Source organism: Gracilinanus agilis, chromosome 2 (assembly GCF_016433145.1).
Source record: "Gracilinanus agilis isolate LMUSP501 chromosome 2, AgileGrace, whole genome shotgun sequence".
NCBI lineage: Eukaryota > Metazoa > Chordata > Mammalia > Didelphimorphia > Didelphidae > Gracilinanus > Gracilinanus agilis.
In genome coordinates, this window is record NC_058131.1 from 116397246 (window position 1) to 116423506 (window position 26261).

Genomic DNA, 26261 nt, shown 5'->3' on the forward strand with positions numbered 1-26261 from the left:
TTGAAACAATTCTGCAATATCATTCCCCTTAGGATTCTAAAAAGAACCCTAAGGAGCTAGGTTCCAGTGCTGTTATTCAGAAGCCCCTATCTAGTATGCTCCTCATTGCTTATCAGCCCTAGTAAATTGGTTGTTAGAAAAGGTATTAACTAAACAAGGACTTCAAGAATACTTTTAAAATAAATATCCTCCCCTCCTTCACCAAAACCAAGAACACACTCTCCATTTTTTGTTTAAATCCAGCCTCAGACACTTACTCGCTGTGTGACTCTGATCAAGTCACTTAATCCTGTTTGCCTCAGTTTCCTCATCTGTAAAATGAGCTGGAGAAGGAAATGGCAAACCACTCCAGTATCTTTGCCAAAAAAACCTCACAAGAAAACCTTTAGACACAACTGAAAAATGACTAAACAATAAAAAAAACATGTAATATCACTGAAAATGACAGAATGACAAGAAAATAATCATCATGTCATTTTTGCATTTACAAAGAAAGTTGGGAAAGAATTTTCTCAATGGAGGAGCTGGTGGATGGTGCTAAGTGTAGGATTAGAAGACCTGAGTTCAAACCCAGTCTTAGATACTTATTAGCTGTGTGACCCTGGGTAAGCCACTTTACCTTTGTTTGCCTCCATTTCCTCAACTGTGAAATGGGAGTAATAATAGCTTCTACCTCACAGAACTATTGTGAGGATCAAATAAGATATTATTTGTATCAGTGCTTGACATAGTGCTGGTACAAAGTAGGCTCTAAGTGAATGCTTATTCCCTTTTCTTAATTTAATCTATGTATTTCAATTTGGTTTTTTCTCATGTATTCTTCAGCACTGATACATGACAAGAAGCACCATAGTACTGAAATGGAAGTCAAGAGATCTGGCTCTTACTACTGACTTGATAAATTAGGTAAATCATCTAATCTTTCTGAGCTTATGTCTTTATCTACTTAATGAAAAAAGGGCTAGAAGGTCATGAAGGTCTCTTTGAGGTCTATGAAAAAGGGTCCTTATGATGTCAGGAAAGACCTAAATTCAAATCCTGACTAGGATATTACCACTCTGACATAGGTAAAAAAAAGTTACTTTTCTCTGAGCCTCAATTTTCTCATCCTTACAATGGGAGTGATTTACCTAGCATGTCTCTACCTCATGGAGTTTTCCTGAGGATCAAATGAGACAATGCACATTAAATGCTTTGTAAGCTTTAAATCTCTACTTAAATATCAGCCATTATTATTGTTGCTTAAATGTTAAAGGATCTAGCAGAGGGTTTCCAGTATTTTGAGCATTTCTGAGCAGGTATGAGAAGAATTGCATGGGATGAGATGATATGGTTAATTATAATCTTACAAATGGGCGAAATACTCATATTTATGAGATCAAAGATCCATCAAAATATCCAAGTGAGTCTACTCAGTATGGATTTTTTTTTAAAATGGATACATTTCATAATTTGAAAAAGTCATGGCATTTGGGGTTGAGATGCTTTGTTGAGAACTGCTTTTGAATAGATGGGAATTTTGATTACAACAATACACAAATCAATGTAAACTTTGCACTAAATGTATCTTGATAATGAATCCACATGTAGAAAGGATAAAGCCTAGATGGATTGGATCAAAAAGTGACCACATTATGGGAATGGTTTTATGCCCTTAATTCTAATGTCAGTAAATACAAACACTTAAAAAATCACAACAAAGCCTCTTTTACTCACCTAGTTTAAACAGAAGTATACCCAAAGGTCCTCTGTCAAACCTAAGGAACAGGAGATCATGAATGTCAATACTATTAGGAGTCTGAGATACAAACTGAGGAGCTGTCCACTGCATTTGAATAAGGCTGCTGGAGACATCAAAATGTTTACTAAGTTGAAGGGTTTTCTTTGGTGAGCAGTCTTCAGCCAAAAGCTGTATTTTGATGGGTGACAGTGCTATATCGAAAACCTGCAAATCCCCTTGGGAACTTCCAACCAGGAGGACAGCCCCACCTGGGTGACAACTAATGAATGTGGGCAAAATTTCAGCCTGAGCCAACAGAGTCACTCTTCGGTGGGCTTCATAGAGAATGATTGAAGAATCTTCACAGCCTAGAATTAGTTTGTCTTCAGCAACATTCCTGCAGCAGCTGATGGCCTTTGATCGTAGTAGTATTCTGGTGACTGTTACACAGTGGATTTTGTTGCGAACACACTCATAAATGCAGCTGTCAGCCATGGGCTCTTTGTCTACACTGATGGAGTGCTCTACTGTGTGCACCTGATAAGGCTGATTAGTGCTAAAGCTAGCATCAAGTAGATTCCAGTCTGTACGGATGAAACTCAGAACCTGTATGAAAAAAAAGTATATTCAGATAAACATTTTCTGCTTTTGTTGCATAATGTGTTGTATATTAACTAGCATGCTAGCATCTTATTAGAAGCCATTCACTTCCCAATTTGAACTCTGCAATATATAATTTGAGCATGAAAATGGAATAGCAGCAGAATTTGAATCACTAAAAATATTGGTTTAAACTTTTTTGGAAGATGTATAAAAACATAAAACAAAAAGACCTTGACAAATATCTATGTAATAAATGTGTGGCATGCTAAAATAGTCTAAATATGACATTTTTTTAAGTTAAAGAAATAGAAACGGCAGCAGAAACTTCAAATGCTTTAGGTTTGAAAGAAAAAGTAGACTCAGAGAGGTTAAGTGATTTGACTGAGGGCACATACATAGTGAGGCTCAAAGATGGACTTGAACTCAGGTCATCTGCCCCAAGATGTTCCTTCCACTGAACCATACTGCCCCCATTATCATACTTATTATCAAACAAGCAAATGTAAATAATAATGATTATTTGGGATAATTAGGGAAGAGATCATCTGTTATAGAGCATTATTTACTCAACTATGAAAATATGATGCCATAGTCCTACTGTGGACTATTTTTTTCTTATGGGGGCTGGTGATGATGGTGATGGTAGCAATCAAACAGAGAAGAGTTTAAGAAGAGAGAGCATGGAGGACAATTAAATGGAGGATAGGAGAGGGTGGCAGTGGCTTTAGGATGCTAGAAGATGGGTGGTCCATCTATCAGTCAATCAACAAACTATTAAGTATCTAGTGTGTGCTAGGTACTAGAAATACAAAGACAAAAATGTCCACCTTCAAGGGACTTATACTCTACTGACATTCTCTCTGCCCCATTTGGAAAAGAGAAGGAAAGTATTTCCCTAAGGGGAAAAATGGTACTATCACCCTAGGGAAGATGCATAAGGGGACTGGGTTAAGTAACATATTGCAAGTTGCTGGAGTACCACAAAGCATAAAACACTCAGGAAGATGATCTGCCTTCATTTCTCAGATGCCCCATAGCTCAGGGATGAGGCTTGCCACACTGGATGTCAGTGCCTTGGGGCAAAGAAGCTACCCCACTTAGTCATCAATGAAAATCATTCATTTGTTTTAAACTAAGAGAAAAATTATAGGCTAAGACCAACTGAATGCTGTAGGCTGATGATTCAAGTGATATAGGAACTTTAAAAAAAAAAACTTTACACACAAAAAGAAGGAACTAGCTAGCCAGCATAACGGAGGGGAGTTACTAAACTCAGTTACACATCTCAGGTTGCAATTTTGGTATGATTTGGTTATGTAACTCTAGGGAAATTATTTTATTCTATTTCTATTTCTTTGTCAGATAAAAAAAACCAAACTTGCTCTGCCTATTTTATATTTTGGTAAAGATAAAAGAAAATAACAAAAAAGCACTCTGTAAATAGCACTAATTTAATTGTATTAGTATTATCAATCCTCATCATCAAAATGAGAAACAAAAAAAAGGATGTGATGATAACACATTTACATACCATTTTTAGACTGAGAAAGAATTTTTCCTACAATAACTGTGTGAAGGCAATATATAATAATTTATATATGCATAGCATTTCCTCACAATAACCCTGTGAAACAGACAATGCAAATAATATTATTCTAATTTTTCAGAAGAGGAAACTGAAGCATAGGGACCTGGTGAAGTCACACAGTTACCTAAATTTTGGATTGATTTTAACTTCAGTATCCTAAAATAAGGCTCAATGCTCTTTCTTCTAGAGTATACCATGCTCCTTGGGCCATTTCACTAGAAGTTTTTAATATTTGCTTTGGATGACTACTTTTGGGAAACAGTACAGAGGGGATTAAGAGTCAGCAAGGTGGCTAAGTGAATATAGAGTGTTGGGCCAGGAGTCTGTAAGACCTGAGTTCAAAACCAACCTCAGATACTACCTATGTGACCCTGGGTAACCACTAGCCTCTGTTTGCCTTAATTTACTAGAGAAGGAAAAGGCAAACCATGCTATTATTTCTGCCTAAAAAAACCCACTGGACAGCATGATCTGTGAGGTTAGGAAGAGTCACACTTGACTGAACTACTAAACAATAACAACAAATGGAGGAGGTTCTTCTTTCAAGGCTGAGCTGTACTAGATGACCGCTGAGATCTCTTCTGACTCTAAGAACTAAGATTCATTGATTTTAGAATGAATTTCAAGATACCAGATATAGAGGATGATATGAGGCATTTTATGCACACTTTCTCTTTCTCCCTCTCTGCACATTGGTGCCTGAGAAATATCAACAACATGAACCTACTCAAAAATTTTTAATGATTCTCCACTGTCAACTAAATAAAATATAAACTCCCTTGCCTTCCAGTCAAGACCTTTCATGATTTTTGAGACCAAACTTCCTTTCCAATCTCAGTTCTTTTGACTTCCCAAACATACATTATAATCCAGGCAAGTGACATCACTTGTTGCCCTAACACACTAGTTGATTTCCCATCTCCATATATTTGTTCATATTGTTGCCTTTTACTGGATTGCCCTTTGTCTCCCTCTCAGCTTGTGAAATCAGGTGGATCCTTAAAAGAAAGTACAAATATTTCACTTCTCTGGAACCTTACTTTATCCCTAAGCCAAAAGTGATCTCTCTATTTTCTGAACTTCTATAATGCTTTGTACCTTTCTTAGGGAATTTAGACTCTTCTTGCATAATAACTATTTGTGTATCAATCTTATCTCCCTTATAAGACTGCAAATGCCTTCAAGGTACAATCTTTCTAACCTCACAGGAACTAGCATACCACCTTGGCTATAACAGGCATTCAGTAAATATTCGTTGAATGAAAAAAATCATTAAATGCTAATGAAAATGATATCTGACTTCCTAAAAAGGATCTCTATTTCTAGGATATCAATCAATCAACAAGCATTTATTAAGTGCCTAATATGTGCCAGGCACTGGGGAAACAAGTATAAAGGGTAAAACAATCCCCATTCCTTGACCTGACATTCTAATGGGGGTGGGGGAAGTCGAGAAGTACAAATGAAAATATATACAGTATAAATCTAGGCTGAAAAAAATACAAATATGTACAAAATAGCTCAAGGCAAGATAGTTTGAGAGGGAGGGCAAGAGTGGCTGAGAAAATAATGAAAGGCTTTAGGCAGAAGATATATGAGGAAAATGAAGAGAGGTTCTCTGTGAGGCAGAGGGAATGAGGGAATGTATTTCAGTCATGTGAGATGGCCAGTGTGAAGGCACAAAAATTACAGAAGGAATGTGAGGAACAGCAAGAAGACCAGTTTGCCTGGATAGGAGAGTGTAAAAGGCAGGGGTGGAGAGGTAATGTTTGGTGAGGCTGGAGAGATAGGTTGGGGACGGGCTGTGAAGGGCTTTAAAAGCTAAAAGTTTAAAAAACGAAAAAGAAAAAGTTGTATCTGTTGGAGTTTAGTGAGTAGGGGAGTAGCAAGGTCAGATCAGAATTTAAGAAAAATTAACCTGGTGACAGTGTGTAGCATGGACCAGAGGAAAGACTTAAGGCAAGCAAAAGAATTTATGAGGTTGTTGCTGTAAAGGTAGTACTTTATTATACTGTAAACTAAAAGCATGTCTTATAGCCATAGCTCTAAAAAGAACCAAAGAAAAATAATAGCAAAAGTATTTCTCAAACCCCAAAACTAATGGATACTGCCAGTTTGTCAATTTGTTTGTGTGGATGAACATGATAAAAGAAAAAACTTTAACATTAAATGACCATCTGTCTCTTAAAGAGCCACTAGCAAATTCTGAATAAACAGTCAGACCAGGGGCATAAGATTAAAGAACAAGAGAAATCAAGGTGCAAAGTACTAATCAATGAGATATTAGATAAATAATCAAATACTAAAATGTATCTATGATATCAATTTGGGAATTTCCTCTGAGGATGCAGAGAACAACCCATCCATGTCTGCCCATCTTAGGCAACGCTTGGTCATGTTCTCTCAAAAGTCTGCCACAGCAGACCTCTCCCAAAAGCTGTAGGTCTATCTTGATTTATCTCAACATCAATATCAACAAACAATAAGCACAATAAGACCTTACATTTTCTGGATTTCTGTAATGGTGGAAATTGATAGAGAGGGTCAGTGGTCAGTTGGGAGTGGGAGAGAGATATCGGAGGGTGAGGGCACTTGTTCTGACAGGCTCTTTAGTACCTAGATGAGCTATAGATTCTCTACTTTAAATATAGATTTAAAAAGAAACCTTTTTTTGGCATCCTTAGCCTTTGCCAGCCTCCGTTTATTTTGTTTTAGCACTTGACACTCATTCTGCCTTGCCTTTGCTTTCATCTTCATTAAGTTGTTTTAGTGAGTTCTGTGTGTAATTACATGCCTTTTCAGATGACTCCTTTTTCTTCAGAATGCTTTATTTCCCTTTGGGTCTTCAGAATGTAATCTTTGGGAGTTCACCCCTCTTGGACTGACTTCCTACATAACATTGTAGTCCATGGCATCCCACCTACCCTTCCATTGAAACTTTCAAATTGGCTCTCCCCAAATCTAATATGCAAATCAGATTATACCCAGCATGTCCTTTATTTATCACAAACTCTAGGAAGAAATGATTTATCTTCAAGTTCTCATCATTTTCAATCCCTTCTCCCCCCCAAAATAGTTTCTCTTAGCAAGAATCAGATCCAAAATAAAAAAATGTCTTATGATTTTCTCTATTTTGTGAATGATCAAACAGTATTCAAGACAAACTAAAATGCCATTAGCTGCTCTGATTTTTGCAGAAACACACCTAAGAATGCTAGCATGTATCTGGATAATTGAAGTACTCCATCACTATTATATCTTGCCTCTGGGTCAGGCTAGTGACCCATTTCCCAAGTTGAGAATTAAGACTCAGGAACTGAAACTGACTTAGAGAAAAGTAGATTTCATACTTATTTAGGTCATATGCTTGCTGAGTGGAATGGTGGGTAGACTAATCCTATACTATTTTAGTTGTAATTTTTGCCTTTCTCTTTTATACATATAATTAAATCTCCATAAATTAATGTACATATGATGAGGTTCTACAATATATCTTGCATTTACTCACAGATTTTTCCAAAAATAAAGATCAATGTTATTTTGCTTGGCATTCAATAATAATGATTAATGAAGTGCTTTTTACCTACACTACTTTCAAATATAGAAACTGCTTTTAAGTCAAAAAGGATCACTCAAGATAGTTGAAGAAAAGAGTAATATAACTGGATCTATATATAAGGAAGAAGAATTTGGCATTTTGGGGAAATGGCTTGAAAGAAAGAGAATGGGGTTGGAAAAATCTGTTATGAAGCTGCTTTCAGATTCCAGGAAGCTGGTACTTTAGTGGCAGCAGAGTGAATAAAAAAGAGGAGATGGATGGGAGAAATAAAAGATAATATGTAATTAGAAGTAATAGGACTTAGTATCTAATCAAACATGAAAGGTTGAAGGAGGATCAAAGACAATAAGACTTCAAGCACAGGAGACTGGATGAATAGTGATGCCAATCAGAAACATAATCACATGTAGATACCTAAGCTTAATTGGAAAAATAATAATATATTTGGAACATGTTGAGTTGAGGTTTATGTAGTATATCTATGTGGTGGCACCTTATTGGCAGTTGGAGATTCAAGTCTGGAGTACAGAAGACTGCTCAGGTGGAAGATCAATTTTAGGAACCCTCTGCATGATGGTGATATCTGAAATTAAAGTAGTGGTTGAGGCTGCTGATAGAGAAAATCTGAAGAGATTAAAAGAAGAGGTGAAGGACAGGACCTTAAGGATTGCAACATAGATGAAGAACTGGGGAAGTAGTCTGAAAAGAAGACAGAAATGTAGAAGTAAAACCACAAGAGTAGTGTCTTTGGAGCAAAGGAAAGAATGGACAAGAGTAGAGTGGAAGGTGGTTGGTTGTGGTAAATGTTGTGGGAAGTTCAAGAATATGAACCAAAAAAAAAGAGTCTAATAACCTAAAGGGGGGTGGGAAATGAAGTTTGTGAAATTATGTGAATCTCAAGATATTAAAGGTTAAAACTTTTTTTCTAAGAAAAGGAACCAATTACATTTTTGGAAATACAAATTCCTTTAATTTGGCAGACTTTGCCATCTATAGGGCAAATCTCTTTTTGATTTGGATGTCATGCTGGACGTCCTCCATGTATGTGGGAAATGCTTTTGGCAAACATACCTTTCTGTGTTTTATGCCTTACTTGGAACTAATATTCAGAGGGTTCTGAATAAAGATACCTCTGTTGTTAGATCTCTCAAGGGAATGCTACATAGTTTATTACCTAGATTTTGGCAAAGCATTTGAGAAAATCCTTTAATGTTATTCTTTAGGAAAAGATAGAGAGATGTGGTCAGATACAATTTTTTTTTGCCTGGGACAAGCTTCACAAAACCCAATTGGGGAAGAAACACAAAAAGTGCCTTCAAGATAGGGATCTGCAAACAGCAAAGCTCTATGTGTCTGTGTGTGTGTGTGTGTGTGTGTGTGTGTGTGTGTGTGTGTGTGTGTGCGCACGCACGCGCACAGGTTCACCTGTGTAGGAGGGAATCAGAAGTACTACCCATCTTGTAAGTAGTTTACCATCTTAACTAGCTATTCAGGGTAACTATTTGCCACACTTAGTTATTGCAGAAGGAAGGCAGCAAGGAAAGAATGATAAAAGGAATGAAGGATTTATTATTAGACACTGTGCTGTGTTTTGGAAATATTGTCTCATTTGATCCTTGCAACAACCCTGGGAGGTAGATAGGTATTATTACTTAGAAGATGAAGAAACTGAGACAGACAAGTTAAATGACTTGCTCAGGGTCACACAGCTAATAAGTATCTGAAGCTGAATTTGAACTCAAGTCTTCCTCATTCTAGGATCCATACTCTATCCACTGTGCTACATGATTGCTTTGGTTCTAAGGGATGGAATTGTTGGAGCAAAGGCCAATTTATCATTTGTATGCTAAAAGACAGTGCAATTAAGTGGATTTTGGTCTTTAATGGTTCAATGTTATTTTGGAATGAGGTCTCCAGAGGGATGCCTTGACAACTGAGTTTGGTCCTGTGGAGTTTAACATTCTTATTAATGACTTGGATAAAGGAATAGATGGCATGCTCAATAAATTTGTAGGTGACACAAGCTAGCTCACAAACTGAGTAATGTAACTGGGATAAAAAAAAGCTTTGGCAGACTATAGCTTTGGATTAAATCTAACAAGGTGATATTTAATAAGGATAAATGTAAAAACTTACGACAGTTTTTAAAAGTTCAACTTCCTAAGTATAAGCTAAGAGAGATGTGGCTGGATAGCAGTTTGTCTAGAAAACATCTAGAAGATTTTTGGACAAGTGAGCCCAGTATGAGTCAATGATGTGATATGGCAATCAATAAAACTAATGTAATTATAGATTGCATCAAGAGAAATACAGTGTCCAGCAATAAGGTGATTTTCTCTGAATCTGAATGAATATTGCATGATTTTAAAAAATGTACACACAGGATGTATCTTTTTCAAAACATACTTAATATATCATTTCATTCCAATGAATCAAAAGCCTTGTTTTTTGTAATGAGTAAACAAGAAATGCCATGTAACCTTGCATTTTTCAAACCTTTCAGTTCATACGATTGCATAGGAGAAATACAAAAAGGGTATTATTATAGTAACTGAAAAAGGAATTGGAAAAATTGTATATCAAAAAAAAAAAAAGAAATAACCAATATAGTTCACTGGCATCTCTATAATGCCAAGACATCTATCTAGAGGAAGAGCTAGCACAGAAGGTGGGTTGACTGTCCTGAACATAGAAGAGAACTTGGATAAGAGTTACACAGGGAAATATTGTTGTGGACTTTTGGAGACAATATCCAAATGATTGAGATTACAGTATCATCAGATCATCAAAGTATCAAATTCTCTATAACTGAGAATAATGAGGCAATGTGCTACTTGGAAATAAAATAAGTGCATCAGAACCCCAGCTTTGTTACTACCTACCCTTTTGAGTACAGGTGAGTCATTTAAACTACCTTTGCCTTGGTTTCTGTTTGTTTGTTTTCTTATTCCAAACTTAAATACTAATGAAAAAATAGCATTTCAATATCCTCTTCAGAACACCAAAAAAAGGACTATATATGAAACCACAAATATCCATTTTATCTTGATTCTTTTTGGGAAAATTATGTAATACATCTCACTTTTGAACTGTCACTTTCAAAATTCTCCTGCTTATCTGTGTTTCCTGCTAACTTCCTTTTGTTCTTTTCTCTGCATTAAAAATTTTTTTCCCATGAAGTTCTTTTGACCTCCCTATTACTAACTTACTTTCTCTCCTTATTCCTGTCTGTATCCTCATACAAACTTCAAATAGAAGGGCAGAGAAAGAAAGGAAGAAGAAGCATCATAACTAATAAGTATAACCAAGAACAACTAATCTGTACAAAGGTCATGTCCAAAAATATATGCCACTTTCTGCACCTTGAGTCTATCACCTTTCTGTTATTAAATGGATAACATACATCTGGGTAATCTGGAGACATGTTTGGTCATTATGACCTTGAGTAGAGTTCTTAAATCTTTCAAGGTTATTTTTCTTTACAAAGTTGTTCTGTTGTTTTTCTCAGTTTATTCTACCCAGTATTCTCTGAAATATTCTTTTCAGTTTCTCATGGTGAAATCATATTTCATTAATTCAAATACCACAATCTGTTTGGTCATTCTCCACATATTCTAGGTCTTTGCTTTTCTTCCTGTCCATCCCCCTTCAGAATTAGGAAGTTTATCATTACTTCCATCCTAATCCTCTGCCCCTAATCTCTGCTTGTTTTCCTATGGAGTTTGGTGTGTGTTCTCAAATTGCATGTTTTCAAACTTTTTTTGTCCAATTCAGATAAGAGCAAGGTTCATTTAATGCCTATTCCCCTCCTTTCTCTGGGTTTGTTTATTCTTCTCTGTATTCTTCTTCATTGAAACAAAATGCCTTCCTAACTTTCTTCAGACTCATGTTTGAACCTCAAAGTTCTTCTCAGCTATGGCTCTTTCATTAGAAAAGCTTGAAAATTCTCCATTCTATCAAAGTTCCATTTCCCACCCCCACCCCCCCAGGATCATACTCAGCTCTAAGTGGGGTTACTTTTAGTTATCAGCCTATAGTCTCATCCTTTGGAATACTGTCTTATTTATAAAAGAAACTTTCAGGTCATCTGTTGTCCTGATTGTGGTTCCTTAGTACTTGAACAACATTTTTTGAACACAAGAGAATTTTTTTGCTTGACAAAGGAATTTTGGATTTTGGCTGTGAATATTCCTGATACTTTTCCTTTGGGGGTTTTCCTCAGTTCATGATTGATGGAATCTTTGCACTTTTACTTAGTGCTCTGATTCTAATAGGTCTAGTTCATTTGTGATTTTTAAAAAATACAATGTCCATGTTTTTGGTTTTCAAAAAATCTAGTGATTCCTAAATCATCTCTTCTTGACATGTTTATTCCAGGTTAGTTTATACACATATACACATATAACATATACATACAAACACCTATATAATATCTGTGTATATTTTATAAATGTCAGCTATCTTTTTCTCTTCTGTTTTTTCAATCATTTAGTTTTGCTTTCATTTTTTTTGATGTTTCACAGAATTACTGACTCATTGATTTGGGCTTGGCCAATTCTTGTTTTCAGGAATTATTTGTGTGTTAGGTTCTCTTCTTTTTCTCATAAAATCATTCATCTTCCTTCTAATCCTTAAGTCCAGAGCCTCCATTATGACTTCATTTCTTCTAAGTACTCATACAATTAGTGTGGAAATTTCTTTAAAATTTTTTTCTATGAGTTGCTGCTTGGAATTAATACAGTTATTCTCTTCTAATAGAAAGATCTTTAGATCTACAATGATTTTTAAAATTTATATTGTTATTTTCTTTGATCTTCTTATCTATGGGTTTAATTCCTGAATTGGAGCATTGTGCTAGGGTAAGGCTATACTCTCTGCAGTGATTCCCAAAGTGGATGCTACCGCCCCCTGGTGGGTGCTGCAGTGATCCAGGAGGGGTGATGGCCACAGGTACATTTATCTTTCCTATTAATTGCTATTAAAATTTTAAAAAATTAATTTCCAGGGGGTTAAGTAATATTTTTTTCTGGAAAGAGGGTGGTAGGCCAAAAAAGTTTGGGAACTACTGCTCTAGGGTGATGGGCCCTGCTTGGTCTTGGGGTTGGTCCCTGGGTTCCTGTCCAGATCTCCTGAAGGTAAGCCCCCAGAAGAGTTTTGAGATTCCAAGGTCTGGTTCTTTAGGGGCATTTATGTCATCTCAAAATAGAAAATAGGGAATTTGGGCACCTCCCCCCAAAAAACCTGGGCTATCCTGATATGAAGGCTGCCATGCTGTCCTAGTCAAAGCTGTTTCTCTTGGTTTCCAAGGTCATTACTCTTAGGCTTTCTGCACTATCCCTTCCCATGGCTTTCTGATCTTTATGGGGCTTTTTCAGGGAGTTCTTTACTGTTATTGTCTCTAGAAACAGAGCCTTGTAGGCTATTGTTGCCTCTGGCTGTTTGCTGGTCATGATAGGAAGCTGTTGGCTTTTTTGCTTGAGCTAGCGATAGCTAAGCTGACCCTAGCTGTGCTGGGGGCCCCCTTTCCAATTGCTCACAGATTTTTGGCTGACTTTTCTGTTGATTTGGGATTGAAGAATTCACTGGATTTCTTGACCATTATTCATCCTGATGTCAATTTCAGATTTTTTCTGTGTGACCTAGATGGTCTGCTTCCCATTCAGGTAGCCATCTCAGGCAGAAGTTACTGCCTTTTCTTATCTGTTAAATGGGACACTTACATAATTTACCACATTCTTATGGTAACTGTGTCGAAAGCATTATATAAACTGTATTATTATATGGATATAAGGTACTGATTAACTAAAATTATAAAAAATATTTTATAGCATCATCTAAAAATGCAGAATTCAGGAATATTTTTATTGTAGTTTTTATTAGTAACTAATGGACTTATCTAGCAAAGGAGAGTAAAAGCTTAAAGGGACTCAAATCCTAAAATGCAAACTCAAAAATCAGAATATTTAAAGAAACAAATTTGATCTTTTATTCTGCAATTCTAAAGCTTTCAGATAAAGAATTTAAAGTAGAATTTTCTCTCTTCTCTCTATTAGAGATAAATAAAACAATACTGACTTATCCATATAGCAAACTTTTAAATGCAAAAGCAAAAAATAATTGCATCTCTTTTTGCACAATGAATAATGGATAAAGCTCACATAGTGAATCAAATAAGATTTTTAACAGTGTATTCTAAGCAGAAAATTGGCTTAACGAAGAGATAAAATAGAAAACAAAGAAAACATAGAAATAAGCTCTCTGTGACTGAATTACTTATTTTTCAGAATGAAAACATTGTTGATTTATTTTATGGATTTAAGAAAACCATTGGCTTAATTTTACATCTTAAACTTCTATAACACCTACCTTAATTAGTGGGAGCCATAATGTTTTCAAAGAAAAATGGTTTGGGGTAAAAAAATCTCAATGAAGAGAAATAACAAATTTTATATTAGTTCATTTAAAATAAGAAATTAAGTTCTCAATGGAAAATGCCTCATATATTGTATATTTTATAGTTCAACATGCAGAATTCCTCATTTTTAATTTCCATATGCTATTTCTCTTACTTTTCTTTCTGATATATCATTATCATACTGGTTCTACTTTGTTCATCAAGCTTTTTTTTTTAAACCCTCATCTTAGAACCAATACTAAGTATTGGTTGCAAGACAGAAGAGCAGTGAGGGATAGGCAAATGGGGTTAAATGACTTGCTCAGGTTCCCAGAGCTAGGAAGTATTGGAGCCCAGATTTGAACCTAAATCTTGTCTCTAGGCCTGGTTCTCTATCCACTAATTCATCTAGCTACCTCTATTCATTGAGCTCTGAAGAAAATGTGACAACTAGAATTAATTTTCCTCATTTTGCATCTGGGGTAGGTGTTTTGAGAATTCAATTCCAGGTATTTTATAATGCATTTTGAACACTACAATGATTCTAGGATATCTCACCTATTAAAGGTCAATTGCATTTATTTCACAGGTATGAGATATAATAGCACACAAGCATTAGCTGTTAAGTCTAAGAACTATCTTCAAGGATAAGGAAATAAGGTAATAGCCGGATTTCAGTGGTCCATAAAAACAAAAAATACAGTAAAAATCAAAATACGATCAAGTCAATAAATCACAATATCTGGAATTAAACTGATTATTTATTATAAGAATTTGGGATTTCACTGCTGTGGATTCTCCTTTCTCTAATATGGATCTTGTTTGCTCTTCACCTTAGTTGACCATCTTCACAAGTTACTTTGGCTGAAACAATTTCTTACCTGGTAACCAATCTTCTCAGTGATAAATCTTCCAAACTGAGCTAGGCTAACCAATTAATCAATTAACAAACACTTTAAAATGCCTACTAGATACCACAAAGGATACAAAAACAAAAATGAAAGTTTCCTGACCTTCAATGAACTTACACTGATGAGTAGTAAGCCATCTATATCAATCAGTATGGGCAGCTAGATGATGAAGTGGATAGAGGGCTGGACTTGGAGACAGGAAGATTTATCTTCCATAGTTCAAAACTGGCCTCAGATGCTTACTAGCTGTGTGACTCTGGGCAAGCCATTTAACCTTGTTTGCCTGAAGGAAATGTTAAGCCACTCCAGTATTTTTGCCAAGCAAACCCCAAATTCAGCCACAACTGAACAGCAAAACACAATCACATGCAAAATAAATATGAGGTACTTTTTTGAGGGGACCATTAGCAGCTGGCAGAGGGCAGTGGGGATGGAAGTCAAGAAAGACCTCATGTGGGGGCAGCTGGGTAGCTCAGTGGATTGAGAGCCAGGCCTAGAGATGGGAGGTCCTAGGTTCAAATCTGGCCTCAGACACTTTCCCAGCTGTGTGACCCTGGGCAAGTCACTTGACCCCCATTGCCTACCCTTACCACTCTTCCACCAAGGAACTAATACACAGAAGTTAAGGGTTTAAAATATATATATATATATATATATATATAAAAGTAAAAAAAAATAAAAAAAGAAAGACCTCATGTGCATGTGCTGAGTTTTGTAAAAAGAATACTAGTGATTCTGAGTGACAGAGCTAAAGAGGGAGTGCATTCCAGGAACTGAGGATAGCTAGTACAAGACACGGAGATGAGAGATGTAATTAATGTTCTCAGCCAACAGACATGGAATTATATTTCTTCAGTGATTCAAATCACAACCAATCTATGTCTGTGCAGCTTGTGTGCCTCCTTTCCATGTTTTATTCCAAGTTTGTCACAGGGAGTTAACTCAATATGCGGGAGGACTTCTTTGCTTTCTTTTAACATTATGCATTATGGGGATATCAATAGAGCATGAGGGCTGTCAACCTGTTATCCTTCACTCTCACCATGTGACCTGCCCATCATTTTTGCTTACATGTTTTTTTTTGATAACATTCTTTTTACTTCTTGAATGAATGAACACATTTATTGAGAATTTACTTTGTGCAAAGCACTGTGTATGCATTGGGGATATAAACAGAAAAACAGGCTAGGCCCTTCTCTCAAGAAGCCCACATTCTAATGGAGGAGAGAAGGTTTCAGCTGCAAGATGACTGGAAAGGTCCTTAGGGTGTGGCAGCAAAGCAAATGGTAATGCCTCTTCTTTAATGTCATTTTCACTAAAAAATAATATCAGTTTCTGATGCTGAACCATATCAAAAAGCACCATGGACTTTGGTAGCAAGAACTTTCTTTTCTGAGTCTTCAGTTGCAGTGGCTGCAGCACCTAAAAGACCAGTTGCCAGGCTGCTCCTACACAGGGGTTGCTTCCCAAGATGATGGCTGCAAGAGCTAGGGTGGAGGGATTGCTATTCCAAAGCCTCTTGGAGTCAAGGTCCTGGGCTGTCTCTATCTGGATCTGAGAGGAGATCTTGGCCAAGGTAGTGGGGGTGGTTGGACTTGCCTGGGATATGCTCCCAGTTCTCCCTCAGGATGCCTTTGTGCTTCAGCTAGGTGGCTTGTCCTTCTCTATTATAAGAATAAACAGAGCCAGTAATGAATGTTATGATAGAGGGGAGAGAGAAAGAGTCTATGAGGTGGTGAGACTCTCTCCTCCAGCTCTCCCCTCCCACCGAATATACACTGCCGAGACTTCGAGGGGGTGCCACCCCAAAACTTGGTGACCTGGATGGTCGTGCTGCCCCACAGGAGTTGGGGAAGAGGCTTCCCTATAAGATGAGGTATGGGGTACCCCTATCCAATTCTGAATGAGGGCGGGGTTCATGAAAGCCTCCCCCAAGGTCAGTCAACTTCACAGTGGGTAGTCTGGCTTCAAGAAGGAAGTAGCCAGACCAAGCTGTGATTCCCCTTCCCGTTGTGTCTTGTTGGCACTCTGGAACACTATCTGACTAATGAATGTCTTTTATTAATATCAATATAGGGATTGGGGAAAGGGGTGAAGGGTAGAGAGATTTTGGGGTGCCCTCTTCTCTATTTCTATGGGGTCCATCATTTGGGTGGGAACCTTTGGGGTTCCCACTCCTAAGTGTCTCCCCCCCTTGTCCCTTCTCCTTCTGTTTCTATTTCTATCCTTTTCTATAATTGCAAATCAAACAGGAAAAGGTCTCTCAGCAAGGCTGAGTAATAGGAGAAGAAGCCTACGAGATCGCTCCTAAAATGGAGTCCCAAACTTAGCTGACTCGATGATTGAAGTCTTGCTGGGTGAGATGGGATGGGATGCCTTTGACCAGGGAATCGGGTGTCATTGTCCAAAGAAAGATCCTCAGGAAGCCCTCAGGACTGGATTCGAGCTGAGATGTTCTCCTCCTCCCTCTCTCAGTCCTCCGCCGAAAGTCCTTCCCCTCTTTCCTCCTCCAGAGCCTCCCAGAAACCTCTCTGGTCCCAACTGTCAGTAACTGTCACCAAGGACCTTCTTCTGGCTCTTTCTGTCCCATCCCCCATCTTTACACTATGAATCAAGGTTAGTTGAAAGCATGTGGGGTTGGCTGTCCCCTTCTTCAGAGGTGTTGCCTCCCCAGATGATAGCTGGAGGCAGGACTGGGGGCCTTGGAGGTACTGAGCCACCTGTCTATTGGTGGTAGTTGGCCAACAGTGGTTGTCAATGGATAATGATTTTTCCTCGCTTCTTCATAATTCTTTGGTGTAGTATGCTCAGCACTCTTACTGTGTGCCTTTCTATGTTCTCTGAATAAGCTTCAACTTGAGTACTTCAGAGACTGGTCCATGACACAGAGCTATTTAACCATCCATAAGGAAGAATACTCTTGGGTGCAGGGAACCAACTCTGACACTTCCATTATTTACTTCTCCAAGGACATCCTGTGAGTCTTCTCTTCATTAAGTTGCAACTTCTTGTTGTCTTTCAGTTTCGTTTATAGTGAGAATGTCGAGACTAATATAGTTCAATTCATCCAGTAGAAAGTCTTTTTGTTGAACAATGGACAAAACTAGTAGCTAAATTGTTCATTGTAGACGTCTAAAACTGCTATTCTTAGCATATTTTTTCTCCTTTTCTACATCTCTGCTGGAGAATGGAGAAGGGAGTCAGCCACAAAGGTAAGAGGTCATTATGTATATTCCTTTTTGTATAAGTTGATCTTGCCAAGGGATTCATCTTTAAGTAGCCTATCTACTAGAGATGAGGCTTTCTGTACTCGGCTAGGCTGGTCTTCAAAAAGTAGACACAATGGTATGCCAGATGCAAAACCTTTTTAACATGATGGAAGAGTCTAGATTCCACCGAAGTAACTTTCAAAAACCCACAGTCACCTCCATGTCACTAGGGTGCTCAATTCTATCTCAGTAATCCTCAGGGATTATGGGAGTGTTGGTATATAGAAGAACCCAGGTCTCTTGTACTCCCCACTACCTTGTGAAATCTCTAAAAATATAAGAATGATGAAGAAAACCCCTCCAAAAATAACCATAACAAAAATCTTGCAAAAGCTCAATCAGTCAGTCAACAATAAGTTCTTGTTGCTTTTACTTACTATGTGCCAGGTGCTGTGCTAAGTGTTTTACATAAATTATCTCATTTGATCCACATAACCACCTTGTGAAACAGATGTTATAAAAAGGTAAAAGACAGTCATTTGCTTTGAAGGAGCTCACTATCTAATAGGGAGACAACATGCAAACAGCTATGTACAAACAAGATCTATACATGATAATCTGGAGCTAATCAGTAAAGTGGAGATAAGCCTAGGCAGGTAGAAACCAAAATTAAAAAAAAAAAAACAGACAAGACAAAAAGGTGAGAACAGCACTCAGAGAGTCCAATGCTTAGGCAACCTACCAGAGGCATGGCAACAGAGAGGGCCAGATTAGTGCCCAGGAAGTGGAGTACCTAGTGAGTCATATGCCCAAGTAGAGTCTTGGGGGGGGGGGAAGAATGGCTTCGTCATGAAAATGATCAAAGTACATAAAAGAAATTAAGAGATATAAAGTGAAATAGTTGATCCTCATCATTTGCTCATTCAATTTTTGTGACTTTCAAGCATTCACATGATTTTATTAGCAACTTCTTTTTCACTATTGCACTGACAACTGTGCATATTTGTGGCTATGTGCAGTAGGAAAAAAATGAAAGGTGCTAGGGGGCAAGTTTATATCTGCAAAAATGAAGAAAATATTTGTAAAAGTATTCATGAATCCACTCCAGAAAGTGCTAAAGTAATCTCTCAAGGGCACAATGAGGAAACTGAAAAAATGGAAAAATGGTTGTTTGTGCACATGATAGCTACTTTCAGGTATCTGAATGGCTGTTGTATGGAAGGCTTCTGTTCATTCTTCTTGGTTAAGTATAATGGGTAGAAATATAAGGATGCGACTTTATTATGGATGCCAATAAATTTCCTAACAATAAGAGCTATCCCAAAGTGGAATGAGTTGAAAAGTAGAATGGAGCAGTTCCTTTCCCATCTTCTTTTCTCCAAAAAAGAATCTTGGGGTGGTGTCCCCCTTTATTAGAGGTATTTAAGCAAGGGTAAAATGAACAGTTCTCAAAGAATGGTCTGGAAACCCAGTGGGTGTCAGTGAGGTCCGAACTATTTTCATGATAATACACATAATACAAAGATATTTTCATTTTAATTTTCATAATAATACAAATAATACAAAGATATTTTAATTTTAAATATAGTTAATATTGGTAGATATAACACATAATTAAAAGCTCTTTGTGGACAATCCAAAAATTTTAATAGCATAAAGTAATTCCGAGGCCAAAAAGTTTGAGAAACTTCTGGGCTAATTGATCTTATGTGTTACACATGATATACCTTTTCTCATTTGATCCTCACAACCCACCTTGGGGATAAAATATTAGTTTTTCCATTTTCCAGAGGAGAAAATTTAGATTGAAAAAGATTAAGTAACTTGGCCCTAGAATCACACAACTAGCATACATCTGAGGTGAGATTTACACCTAGATCTTCCCTGGGCAAGTCCCAGTTTCCTCATCTGTAAAAATGATTTGGAAAAGGAAATGGCAAACCATTTCAGTATCTCCATCACGAAAACCACAAATAAGGTTAAAAAAAAGAGTTGGAAACAACTGAACAACAATTTTGTGATGGCAAATTCTTCACTCTCAACAATATGTGACATTGAGTGGATTTCCATTTGGCTATTATTAAATTGAATAACCTACTCTGATCTTCCTGTTTCCAGGCTCTCTCCTCTTTCCAACTGTTCTTCCTCGTAGCTGCCAAAATTATCTTCCTGATTCTGCCATTTCTCTGCCCAAAATCTTTCAGTGGCTTCCCTTTGCTTATAACATAAAATACAAATTCCTGATTCTGGCATTTAAGGCCCACTAGAGTTGGGTCCCTATGTACTTTTGCAGTCTTATTTCATACTACCTCTTTTCACAAACTCCATATTCTTGCTAACTCATTGAAAATGTGTTCTAGAAGTCCAAGCTCCATATCCTAAATCTACATATTCATGCAAGCCTTCCTCCAAGCCTAGAAAGTATTCCCCTTCACTTCTGCTTCATGGGGTCCTTGTCATTCTTTCAAGGCTGAGTTTACAGGGTATCTCCTTCAGGAAGCTTTCTCTAATTCCAGGAGTGATTCCTCTCAGCCTCCTCCTTCTTCCTCATATGATACAAAAGTGTTCTGTGTTTTTTTTTCCTTTATATTCTTAGCATCTAGCACAGAACATTGACCATGGTAGACACTTTAAAAAATGTTTGCTAAATTGAATGGAATTGAAAGGTTTGGATAAGATGATCTCCAAGATGTCTCCCAGCTCTAAATCTTGCCCTTGTTTTGTGATGTAGTAGTATCAATAAATCTTTGTTAATATATTATTGAAGGAGAAGTTTTGAAAACTTGAAAAGGATGTTAAAGAATAGAAATGCAAGTCTGAAATTCTGGCTAGTCTGAAATGGTAGGTGATGCCAGAAACGTAAATGGGCATGCTGTCCTTTCAGATTTCCATTTCATATGTAACTGTATTTTAAAGGGTTAAAGAAAATAAATTGTGGTTTTAGGACAAAAGTTACTAAAAAAACATTTATTTCAGTATAGAACTCACTATACTCTAAGATTCTTTTATTTGGTCTTTAAAATATAGCCATACATTTTATACTCAGTAGAAATACACTTCAATTTAAATGATTTCCCCTAACAGAACTGACAGAGAATAATAAAACAATGAATCTTACCTCCAGTCTTCCATGGTTACAAGCTAGTAACAATAGATTGGCTCTGTCCTTTTCACTTGAAATAGGAGACCAAGGCCACACATCATCACTTGCTATTTCCCACCAACAAATGGCCATATCTTGAATACAATTGATAGCTAAATGACGTATTATTCTCCTATTGATGGGGCCAGGTATTTCCAGGTAGGATATCTAAGGTTAAAAAAATGACAAAAAAGTACAAAAACCCCTTTTTTTAAATGGAAAATCTTCAAAATACAAGAATAAAACTATCTTCTATACAGGTAGATTCCATATAAGTGTGCATAAAATACATGTTATATATGTTCTTGTGTATCAGAATTTTCCAAATTGTTTTGATAAATCTAAAAAAGATAAATGCTCAAAATTTGCCCATTTTTAGTCAAAGGAATAAAAAGGAACAATGTGGGTTCAGAAGGGATTTTCTGCAGTGACTCTAATCAATACCAAAATGTACAGTCATGGTTGCTTGACAGCATCGACCTACACACAGGATTTAAGACCGGCAATATGAAATGACAAGTTCAGTGCTGCCGACCAGAAGCCACTGACGACTGTTTCAGACACAACAGTTAATAGTAAAAAAGAGGAAGAAGAAAAAGAAAAAAGGGGAAAAAAGGTAAAGGGCAATAAAAGAAGAAAAGATATTTGACAAATATCAGCTTGAGGAATTTACAAATACATTACATGTGCACACACACACATAGATACTGCATCATGGAAATAAACAAGAATTATGAACATAAAGTTTATGTAGCTCATAAAGACTGTGCTTCCATTTCTCAGGAAGGATTTGCAGAATTTATTATTCAAACGATGTTATTTTGGAACACGGTTATTTGAAAACATGAGCAGTGCACCACATCTGGGTGACACATGCCAAGGAAATATAGATTGCACTGCATTTCTGCTTAAGGAATTAATGGAAGGTTGATAGCTAGGAAGAAAAAAAAAACTATCTTGCCATTGCTGGTCAGCAATAATCGAACCACTTTCTGGGGATTAAGCGCATGGCTAAGCCTACTGGACCAGACACTAGCAAAGGGCAGGGGGTCCTCTTATCAGAGAAATGCTTCTGGAGCCAGTCTCACTACATGACAGATTGCTTTCATATTCCTGTCTGCAAGGCAACAAAGGATGGCAGTAATGCGATAATGCCAGAGTGCAATGGGTGTTAAGAACCCGTTGCATTTATGTATTGTATTTAGTAAATAATCAGGCTCATCCAAATTGTGATCTCACCACTCAACCAAGGCCATTAAAATCAAGGTTAATGCTTTAATAATCCTTTGCTTTTTTAAAAAATATGGTCAAAAAGAACCCTTTTCTATTTGCATGGCCATAATATTATTGACCTCTTCATCCTCTGAATACACATCAAAAGGAACTGAAATCAAAGTAATTACCAATGTTGTTCTCTCATGGTAAACATTTAACTCCTTGTACTGTCTCCTCACTGTTCAGTAAATTGAAATGGATTAAAAAGCCATAGAAAGAAAAACTTGTTATAGGTCAATAGTTTCAATAGTTTTACCCTACATTTTTCTTTGCCAAAATTATTTGCATTTAAAAGAATTCATGTATGGCAAATTTGTAAAATGCTAGAATAATAACACTTTAGTTCCCACTTTTACTTGAGCAATTCCCTTAAAAAAACCTCAGGTGGACAATTACAGAGGCATATGTGTCTTATGCTTTTATGCACTTTTTAAAGTACATCTTAAAATTTGCACATAACTTCCTATTATTATTTTGTTTACTTCCTTTTCTGATGTAAGAGAAAAAGCACATTGGCGACTGGAAAATGAAATTATTAGTATCTTTAGATGGAAAATATGAGTTTCTGGAAATGTCTTGGAATAACTATTTCCTAAATTCAAAGACAGAAATGCAAAAAGCAAAGTAACTGAATAACTATTATCTCTCTTAAGCAACAAGGACCCAATAGTGTGTCTGTTTTTCAGAACTAGTTCATAAGAATATGTACATTGGAAAAGAAGGTTGGCTGGCCAGGAAACAGAAGGATGGTATAAATTCCAGAGGAAGATCTACAGTGAATTGGACAAATCTTATATGGAAGATTTATGGAAAGATATGGATATAAATTATATAGAATGAGATGGCTTGGATGGGTTAGGATTTGTAGTGATGGAAAGAGTTTTCCCACTGATGAGATCCTGGATTCATCAAAGCACTGAAGTCCATAAAAGAGTATAATATCTTGACTATTAATCTTAGCTCCCATTGAGGAACAGCCATTCATCATCAAAGAGGATTATTACATGACATCCATCTATACTTAAATTATATAAACCAGTCATACATTAATTTGCTTGATATTAAAATAATTTTAATATGACTTTTGCAAGGATTCATATAAGTTTTTATGTAGCTTTAAATATTGAATCATAGCAAGCTATTTTGATATACAGACACGTCCACTGAAAATGCTAATACCTTTTCATTTTTGCTAAATACATATGTATATATAAATAAAAATTATTTCTAATGATTACCACTGTTTAATACTAGCTTTTGTTCCAAGAAAAACAGTGGTAATCATTAGAAATAATTTTTATTTATATATACATATGTATATAAGGAGCATATTTCCTTTGATTTAAAAAAGATCACAATACTTAAAATCCACTTAGTTATTTTAATTGTCAGAAAAATCATGAAATTAGTCTGAAGTGCACTGTTAAATTAAATATCATTTTTTAAAAATCACAATGTTTAAGTTTATGGCCATAAAGACGGTGGCTTCTAAAATCGCAGTCTTTGCTAAAAGGTGTTATAAATATGGCATAAGTGTGCATCTTTTTTAAGGAAAGTAGGTATCAGCTCAGTTCCTGGTGAACAGTGAACTGTCTCAAATCCATCGTTTCAGAGGTTAGATCAATCTCGCAAACACAAGTCAGTGCTGAAAAGGGGCCCTGGACTGAAACAGCCTGGAAAATGTATTAGATACTCATCCTAGCAGAGAGTGTTCCCTCCAAGCAAGGTAAAATATAATGTGGCAAAACTTAAATTAAACACATCATTTAAAATAAAAATCTTACCTTACTGGAGAAAAGTCCCTGATATAAGGAAACAAATTACCCAGAATTAGTGAAGGAAAGATACTACTAGCTTATAAAGGAATTTTCTTTTCACATTTTCTCCAGGCATCTTAAGGGAATCTCCACATCCTTCCTTCACTACACTTTTCCATTATCTTTTGAAAGTGGTTTTCTTACTCCTTTCTTTTTTATTCTGTGAAATAGAGTCCACAGCCACCTTCCTGTTCTATGGTGAATGATGGTTTTAGAAAAGGCTTCCAAAAGTATGTCTATTGTAGTGTGTAAAAAAAGTCAAAATATCTGAAGAAATGAGGTATAATTATATCAATCATCAGTCCTTTGCTTTTAAAAGTTCTGTAAAAATCTGTAAATGTTATTAGATTGCTATTGTTGAGATTACAACAAGTTTAGTATAATAGCACTGTTTCTATTGGAGCAAATTTAGGCCCCAAATCACTATTGCCTCAGCAATATTTCCAAGACACAAATACATAATAAATAGGAAATAATAAAATCAACCCATCTGCTGCTCTAACACGTTCTACTGGTTCATAATAACATCATCAACTCATCTTTACCTTATACTCTGAGTTGGAGAGTTTTTCGAATCTTTTGTTTATATCAGGGGAATCCAACTTCTTAGTAAACTGAATGTAGCACAATTTATTTTGTTCCAAAAATGACAAGATGATGAAACTGTCTGTGAGAATAGCTGGAAGACAAATAAATGTGAAAATATAATTTCATGGGTCACCAATTTATCAATGACTTAATTATGTTTTTCTACTGAAACACTGAAAAAAAACTAATTTTTCATAACCAAGTTTTCATAATATCCTAAAAGGCTTCATTGTGACTCTTTGTTTGGCTAAATGAAAATATCTGGAACTATATATCTCTGTTTTTAAATAACAATATCACCATCTTGGATTCAGAGATGATTAGAGATCAATGTTTTCAACTAACTTAATTCTGAAGATTCAAAATTAACTAAAAAGAAACTTTCCTCTGAGGTCAGTCAAGTTGAATGTCATAAATTATAATAAGAATAAGATGAACATAAAAATTAATCAGAAATAATGATATATAGTATTAGCAAAACCATCCGGCCAATTTTATTCCAAAGCACAGAGAAATAAACAATATTCATAAAATATATTACATAAAATACTGAAAATACACAATGGAACATTTATATTTTATTCTCAGAAGTAAGAGGTCATTTACAATTTTATGCATTTTTTTATTCCTGTGTCCCTTGGTAAAAAGTCAGGTTACATCAGTGGATGTACACAATTATAGGATAGAGTCTGGAGAATTGCCAAGGAATCATATTATTATCTGGTTCCCAAGAGAGAGCATTATTCTGGATATAAATGAAATAAACTTAAATGAAAAAAAGATGACTTCAAGATACAAATGGAGTTGGAAGTCTCTGTTTAATTCTTAGTGAAGAGGTTTCAGCATGACAAAATCATCACCACTGCCACAAATGGTACTTTTGTTTGCAGTGTCAACAGAGAGGTCAAGGATTATACACATATGGAAATTGACACTACAATATGGAAGCTTTTCTTTGCACTAAATTGCTGTAAAGAAAAGGAAATTGCAAGCAAATAATCAGATATCCTAACCAGATGTCATTATTGATATTAATAGCAACCTTAGAATTACTCAGTACCTTTGAGAATCAAAATTGCATCTCATTAATTTTCATGATTTTTCTGTGAGGTGGGTAAAAGATACAAACTGAACAAAATCAGTAGGGCTATTGGTTAAATATCAATGTTTCTTATTCTTATCCTAATATTTTCCATTAGACTTTATTATGACTGTTTAATTCAAAATAAGGACAATTTTTGCATTTTATCATCATTTTTACTCTGTATAAAATAACACATCTTTGAAAATTTAGTAAATGATTTGAAATAATTTCTCATAAGCTGCAAGCTAAATATTATAATTTCAACTTAATGCCTTATGTGGCTTGGATAAAATTAATTAATATATTTGAATCTAATATTATATTTATAGGCATTCATTTATGAATAGAAAATCCAGGCTAGAATCTCTCAA

At 36.0% G+C, this 26261-nt stretch overlaps 1 protein-coding gene across 1 annotated transcript in view; it reads right to left on the reverse strand.

Annotated features, from left to right (window-relative positions):
* The window catches only part of LOC123233354 (WD repeat containing planar cell polarity effector), a 159173-nt gene that overhangs the window by 82065 nt on the left and 50847 nt on the right, over nt 1-26261 (reverse strand). Inside the window, exons 7-9 of the mRNA XM_044659480.1 lie at nt 24764-24897; nt 21103-21294; nt 1717-2326 (exon numbers count right to left, since the gene is read on the reverse strand). Coding sequence (XP_044515415.1) covers nt 1717-2326; nt 21103-21294; nt 24764-24897 — 936 coding nt within the window. The remainder of the gene's footprint in view (nt 1-1716; nt 2327-21102; nt 21295-24763; nt 24898-26261) is intronic.